Source organism: Odocoileus virginianus, chromosome 5 (genome assembly GCF_023699985.2).
Source record: "Odocoileus virginianus isolate 20LAN1187 ecotype Illinois chromosome 5, Ovbor_1.2, whole genome shotgun sequence".
NCBI lineage: Eukaryota > Metazoa > Chordata > Mammalia > Artiodactyla > Cervidae > Odocoileus > Odocoileus virginianus.
In genome coordinates this window covers 7570535-7592251 of record NC_069678.1, presented here as the reverse complement: position 1 = coordinate 7592251, position 21717 = coordinate 7570535, and the positions used below count along the sequence as shown (strand labels likewise).

Below are 21717 nucleotides of genomic sequence, written 5' to 3'. Positions count from 1 at the left end.
CAAGGGCCGCCATTTTGACTGAGCAATCCTAGTGACAGGAGCTGAAGAAGCAGCGCTGGTTGTCCCGTTTCCCCTCCCCCTTCCCTTCTCCGGCTGACCTCCCGGGCCCCCCACACTCCACAGTCCCGGTCCCACCATGTCCCAGAAACAAGAAGAGGAGAACCCTACGGAAGAGACCGGCGAGGAGAAGCAGGTGAAATGGAGGGGGTGCGGTGGGCGAGTTGGGGGCGATTGTGATGGGGCGGGAGGCGGTCTCCCACCTGTGCGGATTGGTCGCCATGGTCTCGGGCTCTGCAGGGGTTGGCCACGTCTTGCGTCATGCAGGGTGAGTTTCAACATGGCCTGCTGCTTTGGTTCTGGTTAGTTGGCTGGATTGTCAATCAGTGTAGTACCCTTCCTGATTGGTCACTAGGCCTACAGCTAGATGTATTGACGCTGTGCTGTAATTGGCCGAACCTGAGCGTGGGGCGGGTGTTTGGAAAGAGTGGGTGAATGAAAGGGGGTTGGTGGTCTCGGGATGAGATGTATGTTATTGGTTAGTAGGGGTAAAATGAAACAACAGCTAGGCTGGGTCCTTCATTCTATATCCTCAGAAAGATACAGATCAAGATACAGAAGTTTAAAAAGGGATCAGCAGTGGGGGAAGGGAGAAGAGTAATTATTATCATGGCTAATTTAAGGCGGCAACTTTCTTAAAGAGACCTATTTTGATCGCTGGAGATGGTCTGTTGCCCACTTTCAAAGAGGACCTTACAAAATTGAAGAGGGCTAGAGTTTCAAACAGAATAATGGAGGTTAAACCTAAGAAAGACCCCTAGAGAGTCGTGAAAAGAAAGACGCAACCATATTTCCCCCCGACTTCTAAGGTAGTGGGGACTTATTTCACCGGCAATTCTGTGATGAAAATACGCCAACTTATTTAGGTGTTTTGTGTTTGATTTATAACATTTAGTACTGGACTCGGGTTCATAAAATACCCCTGGGTTATATTCGGGCCAGGTTTTCAAGGCAAGGGAATGTAATTCCACTAAAAAGAACCACAAATTGGCTTCATTACCTTTTTAAAAAAGTCATTAAAGAAAAGGGCGGCAGGGCCCACAAAAAGGAAGCAGAGAGTAACAACAACAGTAAGAGACCCTGCAAGTTAATTGGACTCTTGGCATGTTTCCCAAACCTCCATCACTAGGGAAGGTGTTGATTTTTTTGGCAGAGCTGGTGGGTAAATACTAGTGAACCCACTGTATCTTAATTTTCCTGAGATTAATCTATTTACTTGTCACCTTCCTACTACAATGTGTATGGAAACAGTGCTGTCCATTATTGCTGTCCAGTGCTGACCATTGCTAAGGTGGAGCTTTCTGGAGAAGGCCACAGAGCTAGCGTCCATAGATTTATCAAAAGCCTAGCTTAGGAGGGAACATCTCAGCATTTATCCCTTTTGATTTCCCATTTGACCTGTGCTGTGTTTTACAGACAGCTAGGGATTTCCCTACTAATCTTGCAACACCAGAATCCCTGCTAGCTCTTTTCTGTCTTTCTTAGCTTCTGTTCTTAGTGAGCTACTGCTTGCTCTTTGATTAAGTATTGTTCTTTGGTATTACCTTTAACCCAATACTCACAGGTCACCGGGGTGGTTCCCTGGGTGTAGTGTGACAAACAACTTATCTTTTTTTCTCACAATACAGTCATCTTGAGCTTTAGGGATTTGAACAAAGGTCTGGCTTTATTTAAGAGTGTGAATAGCATGTTTACAAATGGGTAGATCTCCAGGAAAAGGTAATAGTGTAAAAGTTAGCAGATATTAGAAGCAGCTGCTTCTCAGTGTTTAATTTTACTGGCCCCATTTGTTTCCTCCAGGACACCCAAGAGAAAGAAGGTATTCTCCCTGAGAGAGCTGAGGAGGCAAAGCTAAAAGCCAAATATCCAAGCCTAGGACAAAAGCCTGGAGGCTCCGACTTCCTCATGAAGAGACTCCAGAAAGGGGTATGGAGCACAATCTCTTACCCTTTTACTTGGAACCAAAGGGGCCTTAGGGATGAGATCTGTGGAAGTTCTGCTGAACACTGATATGAAAGTTTTGTTGTTGGGCAGTAGTAAAGAAAAATTAGAAACTTGTTAAAAAAAAAAAAACCCAAGACAAATACTGTAAGTTCCTGAAAGGGTATCATTTATTTTCTGATTTCCCTCAGGATACTAAGGCTTAATGGAGAGGTATTTAGGAATAGCCTTGGGAGAGTGAGGGAAGGATGTCAGAGTCTGGAAAGCTGACAGCCTCCATACGTTTGCCTGTTTGGATGGTGGGAGTTTTAGGACTGCAGATACAGGATTAGAGCTAAATTTTGAGGTGCATCATTTCAAAAGAAAGGCCATCTGTCCTACAGATTTCCTCAACTTGAAATGATTTTTTCAGACCCTTGAAGTTAGCACCAGCCATTAACTATGCTCCCTGAAGAGACTTACTTTTCCAGTCCAGAGTGGTCCTTCTCCCAATGGAGAGTCTTACCTTCATAGCCTTCTAGCTCCTCTTTGGGTTCCTCAGTCCTCAGAGGTACCTAAAACTGACTGAACAGTTGTCATTCATTAACCTGGAGTGTATTTCTCTATGCGGATGAAATGGAGAGGGAAACAGATCCCTGTGGAGAATCCCAGTTAGAGTCTTAGTCACAGATGATGTGATGCTGATTTGCAGTTTACCTTGCTGTAAGCAAGACAGGCGTGGGCAGGCTGTCACAGCGATGGAACATGTGTGGGCGTGGTTGGAGTCAGAGGAAAGTACATTATCCTCAGGAACAAGCCCAGTTTCTATTCATAGTCTGAGAGAATAATTTCTCATTTTGAGGTTGTTAGCTTGAGGTTGATCTCCTACTGATAGCCCCAGGTTGACCCTTTATATCTTATTCATTTCTGTTTCCCCAGCACCAAGCCCATTGGAGGCTTATAGGTCCTTTATAAACCTTTGGGATTAAAGTCAGTAATATGGTTGAAGCACTGGGGACTCATGGGGCTACTAAAGGCTATAGGAGCTATATTTCTTAACTCCAAAAATATACACCCTAACTGGGAAACTGCTTACAAATGTCAAAAAGTCAGAAGACACTGGGAAGAAAGCATAATTAAATATAGTTAATACTAAGCTGTGTATACATGAGGCTAATCAAAAAAGACTTGAAAGATCTGAGTTTGGATGCAGGTTTATAGGGTTTATGGTGGACCTGAGTCTCCTTGCTTTTGAGGAAGACCAAAGCTCCTCACTCACCAAAACCTCCCTTTTGTCTCTTAGCAAAAGTACTTTGACTCAGGAGACTACAACATGGCCAAAGCCAAGATGAAGAATAAGCAGCTGCCCAGTGCAGGACCAGACAAGAACCTGGTGACCGGTGACCACATCCCCACCCCACAGGATCTGCCCCAGAGAAAGTCCTCGCTCGTCACCAGCAAGCTTGCGGGGTAACCTGGCCCCCTCTGCTCCCCTTCTCACCCATTGGACTTTTCTATGTCATAGGCAGGGATAGAGTGGGCACCTAGTTGTCTCTTCTCAGCTTGCTCGCCAGAAATGACTATGCTGCTTCTGGGGGCTGCTGAGAATGTAAGATGGGCTAAAGAGAGGCTCTGAGTTCACTGCTTTGGTTAAACTGAGATTTCCACACCCTCATGTGGCCCAAGTAGGGGCTCAGAAATAGGAGCCTAGGATTGGATAATGCTGCAGACTTTCTTTTTCATTTGTATGAGAAACTGGGGAGATGTCATTTCTCCTTTTGGAAGAGAATGTGTCCCAAAATAGGTGAGGCTAAGCCTTGGGAATAATATGACAGGTTTAACACCCCAAGGCTAACCTGATATGATTGGGAAAGATAGATTGAATGAGATCTGTTTTCTGTGCTTTAAGTGTTTTGTCCTTTGGGCTGCTATTGCTTTCATGTTTTCATTATGGCAGGTTTAGCAAATCCTCAAAAAGAAAAACTGATGTGCTTGCCTAAAACTATAATGCCCACCTAACCTTCTTTACTCAGTGTCTTTTACAATTTGCCCTGGAGGATATTATTCATGTAAAATGGGCACCTTCTCTCTCTCTTCCAGCATGTTGCTTTTTGAAAGTATCATGGGAAAGTGGAAAGAACACTGGGTTAGCAGTCAGGATATCTGGGTTCTGTTTCCATTCAGTTCTAGACAGAACTGACCTGTAGCCTTGGTCGAGTCACTTCACCTCTCTGGATTTCTGCTTCCCCATCTGTAATATAGATCCAAATGTAGATCAGATTGATTCTAACATCCCGAAGAACTCTGTGCTGTTCATTGTAAAACCAAAAGTGAGGAAGGACCATAGGTGAGAGTACGGAGAACTCATTGAAGACCACATGAGGAGAGAAGTTGAGATTTAGGGATTATAAATTCAAGCAGGAGGACCTCATAAGTGTCGTGGTCTTGAGGGTCAAGAAAAAAAAATTCTAAGAAGCTAGCCATGAAAGCGCTTGCCTCTGCTCTCCCTTCTTTCCTACAATCTGGGCCTTGGCTGCTAAAAGACTGCTCTGGGAGCCAGGCTGTGGGCCTGAAGAAGCATGCTCAGTCATGCTCGTGTGGAGTCCCACATTTCAGATGTTCTCAGCTGCCAGGTGTATCATTAGGGAGACAGGAAGGAAAGGGAAGAACAGTCACTCCGGGGCTTAGTGCTGCTGTGGGGCTGGGGCAGCAGGTTCTCAGGAGATGATTCACCTTGGAGAAAGCTGGGGAAGGCGGTTAGGGAGAAATAGAAGGAGCACTGAGAAATCTCTGCCTTCCTGGAGCTCAGCTCCTGTGCTCTGAGAGGTAGCAACGCTGATCATGAACCAGGTAGAGGAAAGAGGGGCTGCGGGTGGCCAGCATCATCTATCTGATTATCACTAGCTCGGCCTGAACCATACTGAATGCAATCTGCTAGTTAGGACAGAGAGGGCCAAGTGAGAGCTAGCAATTCAAGAGAGGAAGAGTCTGTCTTTGGCCCTCTCTCGACCTCTCAGCCCACAAGTTCTGATATACCACACATCTGGCCCAGTGAGGACAACTGATGAACTTGCTGATGCGCACGTGGGGCGTTAGGGTGTGTCTACACTTCTTTCCTGACCAGCCATTCACTTTTCAGGTCATCATTCAGATTGGGTAGGAAAAAGTTGGTGAGGAAGGAATGGAGAGAGCAGGATGCCGTGATTCCCTGGCCCCTAGGGCAACTCCTTGACTGTCACTTGTAATTGTATATAATTTTTGTGTTTCTTGCTTCATTTCCTCATGCTGTCTTCCTTAGTCTAAAGTCCATGTGGGAAGGGGAAAATGCTGAATATCTTTGTATAGTTTCCTCAACTGTCCCAGACATGTTGTACATAGATATGTCATGTTATTATATATATAAATATATATATAATTTTGTACGTTTTCTTCATCTCCGATCTTCTCGAATTTTGTACTCTTTTTTGTCTGAGCTGCTCTCTCTATCAGTCAGTGTGAATCCTCAAGATTGGAATCACAGTGAGTCTCAGTTTTAGGAAGAATAGAATAGGGAGTAGAAATAGGGGAATCAGAAAGACTATTGGTCTCTCTTTCCACCCGGTCATCTTCAAAGCTAAGGAAACAAAGAAACAAGCTCCTTTTTGTAGATGCCACCTGCTTCCACAGCATGAAGTGCATAGCTTCCATGGCAAAAAAGGGTCATTTTGAAATTCAGTTTGCTTTGATTAAACCTAGAGTATTAAGTCCATTCAAAACAACACATGTATTGTCTGGCCCTGGCCTCCATGCAGCTGCCACCTCATCACTCTCCGCCCCCCAACGCCAATCTGTCAGTCTCCACTGTGGCAAGTGGCTCTGGCCATGCCCCTGAAACTAGCCTGCTCTGAAAACCTCGTTATTTTGATCTTGTCTAAAGAATTTCTTTCTTTGTTTTCTTGGGTATCTCCAAAAAGACAAGAGAACAATTTTGTAACTAGGTGAAGACCGAAATTTTCCTTTTCTTTAAAAAAAAAAAAAAAAAGACTCTCTGGATAGGACTAAGACATGTGCCATGTATCCCCAGTGATTGATAAGTGTGGAAGAATGATGGGGTAGAGACCGGGGTGGAACTTAGGCTTTTTTCCCTTACTACTTGACAGTGTTTTCTTTCTCTTCTTCTGTGTTCGTCCGCAGTGGCCAAGTCGAATGATGCTGCCCGGGGCTCCACCAGATCCTGAGCCGCTGCCCCCTGGGTCCTGTGCTGGCTCCTGCCCCTCCCTGCTTTTGCAGCCAGGGTCAGGAGGTGGCTCGGGTGCGGGCTGGAGAGGCAGAGGCCCCTGCCCGTCGGTGTCCCAGCGCATGGAGCCCCTTGGGCCGAGCACCAAGACCTTGACTCTTTTTTGTTTTTCCTTTTTTTTTCCAAGTAATTGTTGGGAGACATCTCAGTGAAATCCTGGGGGTGGGGTGGGGTGGGGTGGGGGGTTGAGAGGGTGGAGTGGGAGATGTGAGGGGTTATGAATTAGGACTTAGAGCTGATAACAAAAACATTCCTAACTATCTTCCTCCTTGGCCTTGTGGCTGGGGTGGAGTGGGGGTGGGGTGGGGGAGTGAAGCGGACTAAAGGTGAGGGGTTCTAATTGAGCTGTGTAGAAGAGTGCCTTGCTAGCTTGTTTATGACTGGGGACCTGATGTCAGATAAAAGAAACCGTCTAAATATGAAAGATGCAGATGACTCCTCTGGTTCTGCAGAACAGGCTAAGAACTGAATGTTTATTGTTGGGGTGGGGAAAAAGTGCTGTCCTTGAAGTAGATTTGCTGTGGGAAGAAGGGCAGTGAGTGTGGGAGAAAGGATGAGCGTGGGGAGCACCGCAGAGCCCAGGGGCCTTTTTCAGTATTTGAAATAAAAAACAAACAAGAAGATCCACAGAAAAAAAAAAACAAACCAACCCAGAAATTCTCTGCAGCCGTTGGTGTGTTTTATTGGGGTTTGGCGAAAGGGAAGAAAATAAGACTGAAGACAGCATTCAGGAGAAGCTGGTGTGGGGTTCTGAGCCCCTGAGGAACAGGGGCCCTTCAGATGGGGTGTGTCTGGGTTCCCCGTTTCCATCATTTAGGGAGAGGGTGCAGGGACGTTGGCATATAGACCAGGACTTATATAGCTAATGCAAAGATGACTCTTCCTCAGGTTCTGACTCACAAAATGAGGGGTTTGCGGTGTTTGATCTGAAGGGTTTATTGACACCTGAAGATTACTCCAGGCTAAGCATGAAAGGAAGCCAGTCTGTTTTCCCTTTCAGTCTTGCTTTCCTTCTCAAGTTCCTGTGTCTCTGGAGAATTGTAACCACTAATGATCAGCCTTTCTGCTAGCAGCCAGCAGGAGGCAGAGTCACTTCTTTCCTCATGATGTGTTAACCATTGCTGGAATCCTGCCACTGCAAGGGGTTTAAAACTATCTGTGAGTGTAATATACAAAAGAAGTGTTGCCAAAGGAGAAACAGACTCACACTTTTCTTCTGTCACATTCACACCAATCTACTGTGTTTGAAGATGGAAACTTGCCCATTTGCCCAAGGAGATTTTAGGCATAAAGGAGATTTTATGATTAGGAGATTTTACCATGGTTATCTTCTCAAATGAGCATGCATCAAGGAAGACAGAATCCTGGAGACAATAGATATTCTAGAGAAATTTCTATCACATTAAGAGGGTGGAGTACTTTTAAACTAGAGAAGGAATGTTGTTCTCAGTGTGTGATTCATGCTCTCTTCTTAATCAGAAACTTTCCAAATAAGTTTTCAGCTTCCCAGGAAGCTGACTTGCTCTCTCCTAATTTAGTCAGGGGACTGCGATGCCTCCTAACCATCAGCCTTTCTGAACAGCATGCTAGACACTGAACTAGGTGGTTTGGAGATACATTAGAGAAAGGCATGCCCCACCTTTAATGGGGTTTCTTATCTTACTGGAAGAAAACACATGAAAAAGTTCATACACTGCAGTAGCATAAACTTACATCTTAGAGCTCGGAGATGTACGAGTGTTCATTACGATGGGGTTTCTGAGTCTTACTCCCCTTAAGCCAGCCCCATGGCCTCGTTATGAGCACATGGTCCCTGCTTTTGTGTTTGCCAAGTGGCAACATGGGCAGTAAGGTCAACAAGGCTCCAAATGTGGAGGCATCTAGTTAAGTTCCATTTAGTATAAAGAGAAGGGACGTTGACATAGAAATAAGTTATTTATAAGGTGGCAGTGCTAGTTTACTGAAGACCTTGAGTTAACATCTCTTAACGTTTAGGCTTTTACATGCTTTTTCCATTACTCTTGGCTTTCCTAGTCCTTAAGTTTAAGCTGTAGCCTTAGGAATCCTGGGGTGCCCAGAAATGGTCATTGCTGTTTCTGTTCCAGCTTAAAACCTGCCTTTCCTTTTTCTTTACTCCCATACGACAGGGCTAGGCAGTCAGGAAGCCCGATTCTTCAGTGCTTCCAAAAGCTGTTCTTGCCCATTGTTTTAGCTTAGTGTTTTATCTTTAATCCAAAGAGTGGATTCAAGGGTTCTGCCACTCCTCCAGCATGGTGGGGTGATAATTGTGTTGACATGTCTCTCAGTTGAGCTGTCTGATATGCAGGGTGGCAGGCATGAAGTCACCACTATTGTTGTCCAGCCACATTTATTTTAAGCTGATGTGGCCTGAGCGTGGAAAGCACAAGCGAAAGAAAAAGCTGGGAGAATTGCCATTGACGATCGTGCCTGTCGGTCTGCCGGCCACACCCACACGCAGCCCCCGTGTACAGTGCCCTTTGCTGGACCTGGAGGGAGGTCAACAAGGAAAGGAAAGATCTCTTCCCTCGGAAGCTAAGGTATGACAGTGACATGCAAATAAACAAATTAATGTGATAAGATCCCACAAAGCATATGGGATCTTAATTCCCTGACCAAGGATCAAGCCCATGCCTCCTGTGGTGGAAGCACGCAGTCTTAACCACTGGGCCACCAGGAAGGTGCCCAGATCACTGTAGTTGTAAGCAGAATTCCTGTGAACTAAGAGGAAGGCAGGAGACGGGCTGCTGGCGGAACCCCCTTAGAGATGGAGGACTCCTTAAAAGGCCCCCGTGCTTGGGCAGCGGCATTTTAGTTCACGAGGAGCTGTTGAACTCTGGCTTTGGGGAAATACGAGGAGTTATTGGGCAGATGAGCAGCGTAAGAGGTGGTGTCTGCCCTGGAAGAACTTCAAGCCTCACTGAGACAGCACTTTTACATACAATGCAAGATAGTGGTAAAGGAATTCTGAGAAGGGAAAATTCAAAGGGCTGGAATCATGAGGTAAATATTAGTGGAAGAAATGGAAATTGAACTGGGCCTTAAAAGATGGGTAGTATTAAATAATCTAGTTCAATTATTGATAAGTGCCTATAATATGCCCCTGGAGTAGGGAATGGAAACCCACTCCAGTATTCTTGCTTGTGAAATTCTATGGACAGAAGACCCTGGTAGGCCACAGTCCATGGGCTCGCAAAAGAGTGAGACACCACTTAGTGACTAAACAAACAACTTTCAAGGAGATTCCACTCTGGTGGGGAAACTACACATGAGGAAATCATGCTACCGTGTTCAACTTGCAGCCGTAGAAGCTTAGCTACATAGAGGAATTAGGGACAAGTATTTAGTAGTAGTTACATCTAGCCCATTGCTAAATCCTTAATTTACATCATTTCATTTAATCCTCACAACAATTCTACAAAGTAGATAAGTATTGCCATTATACAGGTGAGAAAACTAAATCAGTAACTTGGCCAAGTCACACAGCTTCTGAGAGTGGAGGCAGAATCCCAGTGCCTGCAATGGGATGGCGAAAAGAGTTATCTGGAAACGTTTCTACTACCTGGCCTGGTTCAATCCCTGGTTAGGAAATTAAGATCTCACAAGCCACACGGGACACCCCAAAAGAAAGTAATCAGGAAAAGTTTCATGGAGCAAATTCTGAAGGAGAAACAATATTTTTCTAGAAAGATGCGAAAGGGCATTTTGGTAGAAGGACCAACACTAAGAGAAGGATGAGGCAATGTGGAATCTGCTGATTTTGCAGTACAGTATCAAGTGAGTCCTGGGGAGGGACTGGAGACCAGGCCACAAAGGCAGACAGAAGGATATGATTTGCAGGCAGGCATAGGAACCACGGAGGTGACTGCAAAGAAGAACTCTAATTGGTTCTGTGTTTTAAATAGGTCACTGCCAAATCGTGTGGAGATGAAATTTAGTTGTTTAGTCACTCAGTCGTGTCCAACTCTTTGTGACCCTATGGACTGTAGCATGCCAGGCTTCCCTGTCCTTCACTATCTCCCAGAGTTTGCTCAAACTCACGTCCATTGAGTCAATGATGCCATCCAACCATCTCATCCTCTGTCATCCCCTTCTCCTGCCCTTAATCTTTCCCACCATCAGGATCTTTTCCAATGAGATTTAGAAGTGATAGATTTAGTGATGGGCGGGTTCTAGCATCAAGTTTCCTGGTTTTGAATCCTGATTTTTATACATTTGAATGACTTGAGACAAGTTTCTTAAACTCTCTTTGCTTCAGTTTACTTGTTTTATAAAATAGGAATGATGCAGTACCCACTGAACAGGATTGCTGTGATGATTAAACAAGATAGAACATGTAAAGCCCTTACTTCAGGGATTGCAGCAGTGCCTAAGATATGGTTCCTGCCCGGGGAGCTTATAGACCATTGAGGGATATACTGAAGATAGGTAGACTGACAATAATTAGAGTACAAGGATTCAGAGCTAAGATGGGGAAGAGCATAAAATTCTCTGAAAGTACAGAGGCTGGGCACCTAATTTGAGTAAATGGGAGAACAGCCAGGAAAATCCTTACACAGAGAGTAGCTTCTGAGCTGAAATATGATGGAGTAGTAGGACTTAGGGAAAGGGGTTAGACTGGGAAAGGGGGCCTTCCAGGTGGAAGGAACAGTCTGAAAAGATGCAGAGGTATTACATTCTGAAAACTTAAAATAATTGAGTAACTGTAACATAGTATGCAAGGAATGAGGCTGGAGCTGGGTGGAGGTAACCAAGGGTTAGGTCACAAAGGGCCCATTAGGCTTCATCCTAGAGTCAGTGTGAAGCTGCTGAATAAAGATTTTGAGCAAGGCAGTGACATGATCAGATTGGCCCCTTAGAATAATCTTTCTGATTGTTGTGTCAGGAGGAGACTAGAGATGGTAAAATGGGTGTATTAAAGATACTACTAATGGGATGGAAAAATTGGGAAAGGAAAGGCTACTGTGAAAAGGAAGATGATGAATTCAATTTGAGACATAAGTTTAACATCTAAGTGGAGAATTCTGTACTTGTAAACTGTTAACCGTGGGTTAGTTGTGGTACAATAACAGCCTGTATGTAGCTACAGTACTATAGGTTAGATATGATGAGGAAATAAGGTAATGATAGTGGGGATGAAGACTGAACAGACTCAAGAGATAGATGAGAAGTACAATCAACAGAATCTGATGTGAGGAGTGGGACTTGGGAAGAGACAGGACTCTATTAAAAAATCCTGAGGTAAACTATGATGCCGTAATCCAGAAAGAGAATACAGCTGGAAGAGCAAGTTTGGCATGGAAGACAATGAGTTCATTTTGCAGTAGAGTTGATGTGAGGTGCCTGTAGGACATCCAAGAGTAGGTTACTAGATTTATGTTAAGTTACTGGATTTACGCATCTAGAGGTTGGAGAAAATTTCAGAATAGGAGATACAAATTCTGTAGACCTCAGGATACACTAGTAAAGCCATGGACATGTAAGTACAGAGATCAGAAAGACTGACAAACTGACCCGATGAAGGCTGACACCTGAAGGAAACACAAACAGGTTCACAGAATAGAGTCAGGATGATGTGGTGCCCAAGGACAGAGTTAATGGAGAAACTGAATCAGTCGTTTAAATCTCACTGTGTGATTAAGTGTTAGTCACTCAGTTGCATCCAACTCTTTGCAGCCTAGTAGTCTGTAGCCTACCAGCCTCCTCTCTGTGGGATTTTCTTGGCAAGAATACTGGGGTGGGTTGCCATTCCCTTCTCCAGGGGATCTTCCCAACCCAGGGATTGAACCCGCGTCTCCTGCATTTCAGGTAGATTCTTTACTATCTGAGCCACCAGGGCACCCCCAAATTTCAGGAAAGCAGCATGCCAAAATTGTGAATAACTGTCAGGATTATGGTTTAAGGAGTGTATGTTTCTACTTTCTGTACTTTTCAAGATTTTGACAGTGAGCATCTATTTGATGATTAGAGGTACTTTTAATTCTAAAAAGAATAAAATCACAGAATTTTTTTTTTCTTTTTGATGGACAAAAGGGTGTCAATTTGGTTTACCATTTAGTAATCTTTTGGGACCAGTTGCACTGTATTGGTAGAGGTATAATCTTGCTTGTAAACCTGAGTGGTGTGTGAAGGTTTTGTTGTCTGTTGTTGTTTTAGAATGGGAATGATAGGCATGTATATTTACCAAGTAAAAGGAACAAGTAAAAGTAGAGGCATCATAGAGAATGATAACCAAAAAGCAGGGCTCCAAAAAGGGTGGGGTGTGGAAACAACTGGGGTGGATGTGGTTAATTAAACAATAGTTCAGCAAACATTTATTGAGGACATATGTGCCAACCTCTGTACAAGGTGAGGTACTGAGGTTAATCTAGTTAGCAAGCCAGCTGAGTAAGAAGTTGGTCTAAAGCAGAAGGACAGATGCCTCATCCTGCTTGAGACTCAAGGTGAAGATACAGAACTTTGTTTGCAAAGTAGAAATAGAGACACAGACGTAGAGAACAAATTTATGGATCCCACAGCGGGAAGGGGTAGTGAGAAGAATTGGGAGACCGGAATTGACACGTATACACCACTATGTATAAAATAACTAATGAGGACCTACTGTGTAGCACAGGGACCGCCACTCAATGCTCTGTGGTGCCCTAAACGGGAAGGAAATCCAGAAAAGAGGGGAGAGATACATCTATGTATTTATGTATGTATGTATCGGTGATTCTGAGCACACATAGCTGATTCACTCTGCTGTATGGCAGAAACTAACACAACATTGGAACGCAGTAAAAAATAATTAAAAAAAAAAGATGAAGATATAACTTGGTAAACTCACATAGGTATGTAACATGGGTAAACTCACAGCTGTTTGTGAATAGGGGTCCGTAATCTCTAGGAGTCCTTGTCTGATGGCTTGCTTGTTCTTTGTGAAATAGGATGTGAAGTTACTACTTGAGAGTTAGGAAGGTGGGAGTTAGGGGACTTAAGAAGAGTGGCCATAGTGTTGAGGAGAGGATGAAAGGGAGGAGGATGAAAGAGATGACAAAAAATACTGTTATTAAGTAAGAGAATTAGGAAACAGTGTTGAGGATCTAACAGAAACCGTGAATGTATAATCCTTGGGATGCGTAACCCATTGGAATGGTGGTGGTTGTTCAGTCACAAAGTCGTGTCAGACTCTTTGCAACCCCATGGACTACAGCACACCAGGTTTCCCCGTCCTCCACCATCTCCCAGAGTTTGCTCAAGTTCACGTGCATTGAGTCGGTGATGCTATCTTACCATCTCATCCTCTGCCACCCTCTTCTCCTTTTGCCTTCAATCTTTCCCAGCATCAGGGTCTTTTCCAATGAGTTGCTTCTTCACATCAGGTGGCCAGAGTATTGGAGCTTCACCTTTAGCATCAGTCCTTCCAATGTATATTCAGAGTTGATCTCCTTTAGGATGGACTGGTTTGATCTCCCTGCAGTCCAAGGGACTCTTGAGAGCCTTCTCCAGGACCACAGTCCGAAGGCATCAGTACTTCGGCCCTCAGCCTTTTTTATGGTCCAACTCTCAATGACACCATTGGAATGGTATCAGTTCGTTTATTTCTGCTGTTTTCTTTAGCAACACCTTGCTGCCTGGGTACAAGATCAGAGACAATTATTGTGTAGATCCTGGATCATGATTTGTAGACAGATGAAGAGGATTGACAGAGGAATGAGGGGATAGAAGGTGTTGGTAAAAGAAGAAATACTTGATTCAGACTGGGTAAGAAGGTAGGCTAAGGAAAGTATGATAAACTCAGGTCAAGAGAAGTCTTAATAAGGTCAAAGAGCAGATGATTTAGAAGTGATAAAGCTGGAAGCTCAGGACACAGTGTCAGAATGATGTTGGAGTTTAAGATTTCAGAGTTGGAACTCTTCCGTGTCATGACAAGGGCAATAGGAACAGGTGTTTCAAGTGGAGTAAAGGTAAAGCTCATTGGGGTATTAAAGAACTAAGGGAATTTTCATATCAAGCTGCCAGGGTAGGTGGCTCGTGTGTTTCAGCTTTTGTTCTATCTTATTAAGCCTAACCGCATTCTTTTTATAAAAGGAAAATTGAAGTGTCTTAACTTAGAAAGCAACAAAGCAACAATAAAAGAATTATGGGCTTAGAGTTTTGGGTCAGTAAATCAAGGTGTTGAAATGAATCTAGAATTATGCAAGACTGGGGAGGAGAAGATGAAGCCAACTTCCAGTCCTGGTGTAGGAGTGACCAAGAATAGCAGAGAATATGAAGGAGAATTTAGCTTGACAGAATGAACTCCAAAGTAGGAGGGATTGCATGCAAATGTCTTGGAAAAATAAGGGCCTCAGGATGGCACTAGGGAGCTAGGAGTGTCTCAGTTCCCCCACTTTCTGATAAAGGAGGGGAAAACCCTGTAGGTCTGCAAATACAGCCATGTTTGAGGGTAGCTTCAGTGTAATTTAAATGAGTGGGTTGAGGGAAATTCTCTAAAGAGGAGTTTCTGTGTGAGGTATCGGAGAAATGACAGGACCAAGGTTGAAAGTAGGAGAGTTCTGCATTTGGGGCAAAGTCCAAAGATTATAGAGATGGCAACCACTTGTGCAATGAATTAGCCTTAAGGCTCCCAACTTGGTTCAAAAGTTGTTTGGTACCAGTCTTGACTGAAGGCCTCACAGGGCTGTGGAGTTCAGTGTCCTCAGGCCTGCCCCTCAAGGTTCTGAGGAGAAGATTAAGCATTCCACCTCTGAAAAGACATTCTGGGAAAAAGGGAATGGAATAGTAGTTTGAACAGTGATCACAAAGAAGAACAAGTAAGCTAGATTAAAGGAACAACTAGGGTAGAGGCCTTCATTCACACCTTTATCAAGTGTTTATTGACCTCCTACCAGGACTTGGTCATGTTCAGTGCTGCATCCCCAGTATCAAGTGTTTGGCACATATGTGTTCAATAAATATTTGTTGGAGGAATAAATTGTTGACTAACTTATGTTCAGATTAGCCTGTGAGTATTTGGAAAAAAGTAAAGAGTTTGACGTCTTTCAACAGTCTCTGAATGGCAGCAGTAGTGGCTAACTCAGGAAATGAAACGTCTGAGAGAACCACGTTGGAAGGTTACTCTGCACACAAAGCTGGGTCTCCCTCTTGGAAAACTTTTAGATGAGCCACATGACTAAGAACAGGTAAAGGTCAAGTGCTCAGAATTTCAACCAAGGATTGCTTTTTCTGTGAAACATTAACTTCTGACAGGAAGAGAGCGCTCAACACTGACAGCCACATTGTGGTAAAGTGGCCCCTTCAGGTAACAGAAGAGTTTTGGTATAAACGGAAGTTTTAGTGACAGAAGCACTTAGTGTTTTTATAATAGATGGACTTTTTTTGAACCTTCTTCTGATATATTTATCATGGGTAGATACTAGAGAGTAATACAAAACATGAACTCTTAGTTCATGACTAAGACTGAACTGAGTAGAATTTACACAGTACAAAAACTTTTCTCAAATTATTCATGTTAACTGCTAGAGCAACAAGTATTGTTCTTGATCCAGTACCAGCTACCTACCTTACAGTCCCAAACCCAATTGGTAACATCAAACTGATACTTGCGCTACAATATTTATATTTTTAACTGCATATAAAACTCTCATGGTAGAAATTCAAACATAAGTAGACCTATGAGGGAAATTTGGGGGTGGGGGATAGAGATAACTTAATCTACCTTCATACAGTCTGAATCAGGTGGATTCCTTGAACTGTCTTTCACTTTTCACTTTAATCACCCCACATAGACACCACCTACTCAAAATATACAAGGGCTTCCCAGGTGGTGCTAGTGGTAAAGAACCTGGCTGCCAACGCAGGAGACATAAGAGACTTGGGTCAGGAAGATCCTCTGGAGGAGGAAATGGCAACCCACTCCAGTACTCTCGCCTGGAAAATCCCAGGACAGAGGAGCCTGGTGGGCTACAATCCACAGCATAGGGTCACAAGGAGTCAGGCTGAATCGCCTTAACACGTATGCACGCCGATATAGAAAGGGGAGTCCTGGCATCGCTCAATGATCATGAGTCCTGGTTTGACATTAAAGCCCGTGTCTGAAGCATCTATTATGATAAGGAAAGTCTGAATCACCCTCAGACTTCCTTCTATTACATTTCTGAGTCATTTCCTTTTCTACTGACCCAAACTGGGTACATGCAGGAACTATCCAAAAGTACAGAGTTTTGGAACCACAAGGACACTTGAGATCATTGAGTTCAGTGAAACTGTGGCCAAGAGATCGTGCCTTTTGCCCAGTTGCACAGGCTGTGTCAGACAGCTCGAGGCCCTCTTCTCTAGAAGCTGATCTCACAGCAGATTTGGGACTCCAGCTGAAATTTTTTGTTGTTTTTAGAAGTAAACAAACAAAATACTCAAGTTGGAAGTTTGAGAGGAATTCAGGGCCCAGGGAGATAGGCTGGTGTCGCATGGTGTTCCCTTCAAGTAATCTGACCTGTCACTGGTGCTCCCACAGTGGACCAAGGAGAGGACTTACGTAGGACCAGCATGTTATAGCTTTCCACCTTGGGACTATTAACATTTTGGACCAGATACTTTGTTATGGGAACTGTGGTGTGTATTTTAGGATATTAACAGCCTCCTCATCCTCTACGTACTAGATGCTCAGTGAGGACAATCAAAAAAGTCCCCAGACATTGCCATGTGTCCCCTGGGATCCGCTGGTTGGGAGCCACTGTGCTGACTAAAGGAAGAGGTTCTTGTAACTCATGCCTGGGGCTGTTGAATCCTCTCAGCAGTGCCTGTTATTCCTGCACCCTTGTGCCTAGAGTCTCTCTCACCTTTCCCCCTGGGGCCACTAGGCCTTCATCAGATGGGATCCTCAGATGGGTGCCCTGAAAGTGGCACCTGTGGTGAAAATGGGAAGCAAAAGTTTCTGCCCTTCCCCTCTTGCACCAAGGGGATCCCCCTGGTTGGATAGGAATTTACATAATTGGTTAAAATAAGACAAAACCTATGCAAGGCTTAACTCTCAACTGTAACTGCTGTGAATCACAGAGAGAGCACAACTTTAAGCCCCTTTCCTATCTTGACAGTGGGCCGGGAAGGGGAGATAAGGGCATACCAAAGGAATCTTGCCCTTTCTGCACAATTTCCCCTTGACTCAGCTGTCCTACTTCCCCTCCCCAGCTCACACTCATCCTCACCAACGCCCATATTTAGCACTGCAAGCCTGTGTTGTCATAGACAGAAACCAGATGGTTGCTATGAAGATTTGTTTACACACACACACACACACACACACACACACACACACACACACTCACACTCACACACCCTAGGGCATGGCCCAGACAGTGATGGCGATGAGTGGCAGTTCTTCCTGGGATGTGTTTTTCTTTCTCTTAATTTGCTGTTACCCCATCACCTCTTCTGTTCTCCCCGCGCTTTCATGCTGCTGCTTCCTGCTCCCAGATAACACTTCCTACTCACCAGTAGTGTTCTTCAACATCTCCTTTGCCTCAAGAAATCAGAGTTTAAGAACAGAATTACTTAACCTCCACCCCTTAATCTGTAATATGAGGAAAGTTATAATACACACCTTAGATGGCTTTTGCTAGAATTAAATTAGATATATATAAAGAAACTTGTGACTGACAAAGTACATTCTCAATGAATGGAATTTGTTCCTATGCTAAAATAAAGCCTGCTCTGGGGCACCTGGGAACCAGCCACAGGTGCCTTTGGAAATCTTGGCTCATGCTTTCTCTTTGATGGAAGAAGGAAGCTATTGAGGGAGTGTCCTTTGTCCTGTAGAATTATAGAAGAGCAGAATTGGGGGGGCGGAGATTGCCTTGTTTTTTGCCTTTGTCATACTCAGTTGGAAAGCTCTTTGGGGAAGGAAAGTCTGCATGCATGATCTCTTCCTCTCTGCATTCTGAAATGAAGGCCATGGGAAAGAAAAGACACAAGACGTGAAACCACTGCCTGGCTGAAATGGAAGCACGTCAAGGAGGCAGAGTGTTCTCTGGGTCTTGGGCTCTGTCTACTCTTCTCCAGCAGACCCCTCTCCAAGAGGAGCCTGCCTATGTCGGAGTAGCAGGCTGGGGCTTATTCCTACTGTAGATTCTGTGCATGGTGTCTGTTGATTTTGGGGGGAGGAAAAAAAAAGAAAAACCTGGAATTTTCTGGAACTTCCCTGGTGGTCCAGTGGCTAAGACTCTATGCTGCCAATGCAGGAGGCCCAGGTTCCAACCCCTGGTCAGGGAAGTAGATCCCACTTGCCCCAGCTAAGACTCAGCACAGCCAAATAAATAAATAATTTTTTTTTAACTGGAATTTTCTAATATCAGATAGAGAGCAGGTACTTCCACCCCTGAAAATAGGTAAGATTTCTTTTCTTCAGCTTGAATTTAATATGGAACTATGTTTCTACAGTAAGTCTGAGTTCTTCCCAACACACTGAGGAAAATAGAAGAAAACATTATGTACCTTGCATTTTCACCTCTGTCCTATGTCACAGAATAGACATTTGCTGTCCTATTTTTACAGGTTAAAAAACAATTTTTTTTTTTTGATTGAAAAAAGAAAGATAAATTCTAAACTGAGAATTGTGGTTACATCTGGAAGGGAATTAGAGGAATGGAATTGTAGGTGATAAAGGAAATTTTGTCTCATCTATGATGTTTTGCTTTTGTTTACAAAGAGTATTTATGTATTAACTATGTGATTAAAATTAAATTTTGAATAGTAAGACTATTTTAAATAGTAAGACTATTTGACAAACTTTTAATGAAGCTCAGAAAAGGTAATTTATCTAAGGTCATTTGATAATTACAGACTCCAGAGTCCATGGCTGCCTACCACCCCCATCCCAACCCAGAACACATGTCCTATGCATACCCTCATAGAGAACTAGGTTTGGAGCCAAGGAGGAGTCCTGAGCTTTCCCTCTAATGGGCAGTGGGGTCATTGTAGTGGACCCTAGACCTTAGCTTGCTTTTTTATTTTTTATATCACTAAAGGGAAGTGTAATCACACCATGTCAGACCAAGCTGATGACAACCCTGTGACTTGGTCTGTGAAGTATGACTAAATCACATAGAGTCAAAGGGAATAGGGAAGGATGTAAAGCAGGATTGATAAAGGAGATTATGTTTTGCACTTAAGATTTTAATTGGATGTTTCAGCTGGGGTACCAAGATATAATAAATATGGAATTCCAAAGGGTGACACCAGACAGAAGTGCAGAGGTTTAAAGGAAATTACCAAGGACCCGCTCCACAGTTCTTGAACCCTCTTATCCATTTTAAGAGTATAAAAAGTGGAGACAGGGTTTACAAGGGAGATTTCTTTGGAGAGAGCTAGGACCCTGTTGTGAGTCACATCCAATCTGGGGGAGAAGGTGTAGGCAGTACTCCCCTCTTTTCACTGAAGCATCTGATGTTTGTTCCTAGGTAAGAGGTAGTCATTAGACTGTGTATGACTCACAGGAGAGGAATTTCAAGGCAAAAGTTGGCTAACAAGGGAGTCTGAGGTAACAGAGCTACATCTTGGAAGTAACTGCACCCCCTTCTGACAAAGGGTCAAATGTACATGAATCCTGGGAACTGAGTATGGAGCCAGTTTCAATCCTGCTCAACAGAACTCCTGGAAACATAGTGGGACTCTTAACAAAAGGTTCTGTGTAGAATGGACCTCTGGGAAACAAAAGGATAAGAGAGGGAGTGGCAGCCATAGAAATACATTGTGTCATGTCGCTTAACTTCAGGGAAGCTGATGTTGCCTTTGGAGGGCCCAGCAAGGGAATCCTCTGATGGATCCCCACAAATGCCCAGGAGACAGTCAGCTTTCAACATCAGCATGAGAGGTGAAGCCACCAAGAACTTTCCTCCCACTTCCGTCTGCTCCTTCCCAGGAGGTGTCAGTGTCAGCATCTAGGAAGTAGAGAAGCCAACGACTGCCCTTCCACAAAGTCAGCTTGCCGGCTGTATCGGTCCTAACTGTGGCAGGGGGTGAGGGGGCCGGGGGTGGAAACGCTCTCACCTGAAATGAAGACTGATGTGTTTGTTCAAATATTTCTGAATCATGAGTATGTTCTGCTACTACAGAATTGAACTTTAATTTTTATTACATCCCTTCAATTGGTACTTGTTAAACATTCCAACTATCATATTTGTAGTTATTCTATGAGGCATTTAATTGGCACTCATGGAATGAGATTATTCCTTCCAGTTTGTAGTCTGAAGTACTTTTGAAAGACTAAGATCCTCTCCACAATAAAGCTACTCTAAAGAAGGGAGTTTTAGGGACTTGGGGTTTGATAAATCCGGCTGAGACGATAAATCCGGCTGAGACCAAGAGAATTTAAAATAAGACTCAAAGTCATTTGGCACCTTGAGGATCAACTAGTTCTAATTACTCCTGAATTAACCTTTTCCACAGCACCCTGCCAAGAGATCATTTAGTTTTTTTCTTGAATAACTCCAGTGTCTTAGAATTTAATACTGTCTTCGCCCTCTTAAAACTCTTCAAGTATGTGAGGACAACCTCTCTATATATCTCATTTCACTAGTCTAAACATTCTCCCTTCCTTCAGTTATTGCTCCTTGACCTGGTGTGGACTTCTGGCATCTCCCTGACTACTTTCTGGATGAGTTCCAATGGTGTCAATATGCGTCTCTAAGTTTAGTTCAGATATGACCTGACTGAGGCAAGAAGAAATAAATCATCACCTCCTGGTTGTAGACTTGGGCTGTGGGAGAGCCTTCGGTCCTCTCAGGTTTTCTTCAGTGTGAACCCTATCACACCACTGACTGATTAAAACTAATTAAAACCTGGAGGTGTAGGGGATGAAATAGAGTTGTTGTATTATTATTTTATGAATAATATATGAATACATTTGCTTTATAAAGCTTGTAAATAATAGAGATTAAAATCTTCATTTAAAACCTTGATTATTTCTCAAAACCTGGTCCTTCAGTTATACATCTTTCCAGATTTTTTTCTGCCTATTTATATACATTTAGAAATACGTAGTTGTATAGGATTTTTCAAACATACACAGTACCGGATGGTTTGTGTTATTCTACATCTTTTTTCACTGTAATTCAGACACTTTTTCATATATGCACATATAAAGCTATCTCACTCTTTGTAGCTGCTATAGTAAGGATCCCATAATATGTGTAACAGTTTAACCATTGTGTTGTTGGGACATAGATTGTTTTTTCACAGAAAACTGAACAATAGTAGGCTCCATTGTTAGACTTCACAGAGGAGGAGTCTGAGTTCCATATCTCAGGCCAGAATGAGAAACATTAAAATTGAAATGTAAACCAAGTTTACTGCCCCTTTCAAGTTTAAACCCCTTTCAAGTTTACTACTCCTCATTGTTGTTTTTGTTTGTTTTTCTCCAGAGCATCTCAGCTAGGCTTGGCCCTTTGGTCTTCCAAGTAAGTTTTGGC

At 43.5% G+C, this 21717-nt stretch overlaps 1 protein-coding gene and 1 long non-coding RNA gene across 2 annotated transcripts in view; one reads left to right on the top strand and one right to left on the bottom strand.

Moving 5' to 3' along the window:
* The window catches only part of LOC139035126 (uncharacterized), a 41817-nt gene extending 41469 nt beyond the window's left edge, over nucleotides 1-348 (bottom strand). The window contains exon 1 of the long non-coding RNA XR_011487639.1: nucleotides 261-348. This is a non-coding gene — a long non-coding RNA (uncharacterized lncRNA). The remainder of the gene's footprint in view (nucleotides 1-260) is intronic.
* Nucleotides 22-6910, top strand: ENSA (endosulfine alpha). Its single transcript, XM_020912074.2, has 4 exons — nucleotides 22-193; nucleotides 1858-1983; nucleotides 3281-3447; nucleotides 6151-6910. Exons 1-4 carry the CDS (start codon nucleotides 137-139, stop codon nucleotides 6164-6166), a joined length of 366 nt encoding a protein of 121 aa, XP_020767733.1. The 5' UTR covers nucleotides 22-136; the 3' UTR covers nucleotides 6167-6910.
* Nucleotides 6911-21717: the final 14807 nt, after the last annotated feature.

What these genes read in the sequence shown, in the direction of transcription:
- ENSA (XM_020912074.2), top strand. Translation starts at nt 137, where the DNA reads ATGTCCCAGAAACAAGAAGAGGAGAACCCTACGGAAGAGACCGGCGAG. An exon ending in AGACCGGCGAGGAGAAGCAG is followed by an intron (nt 194 to 1,857) that starts GTGAAATGGAGG and finishes TGTTTCCTCCAG; the next exon opens with GACACCCAAGAGAAAGAAGG. An exon ending in TGAAGAGACTCCAGAAAGGG is followed by an intron (nt 1,984 to 3,280) that starts GTATGGAGCACA and finishes TTTGTCTCTTAG; the next exon opens with CAAAAGTACTTTGACTCAGG.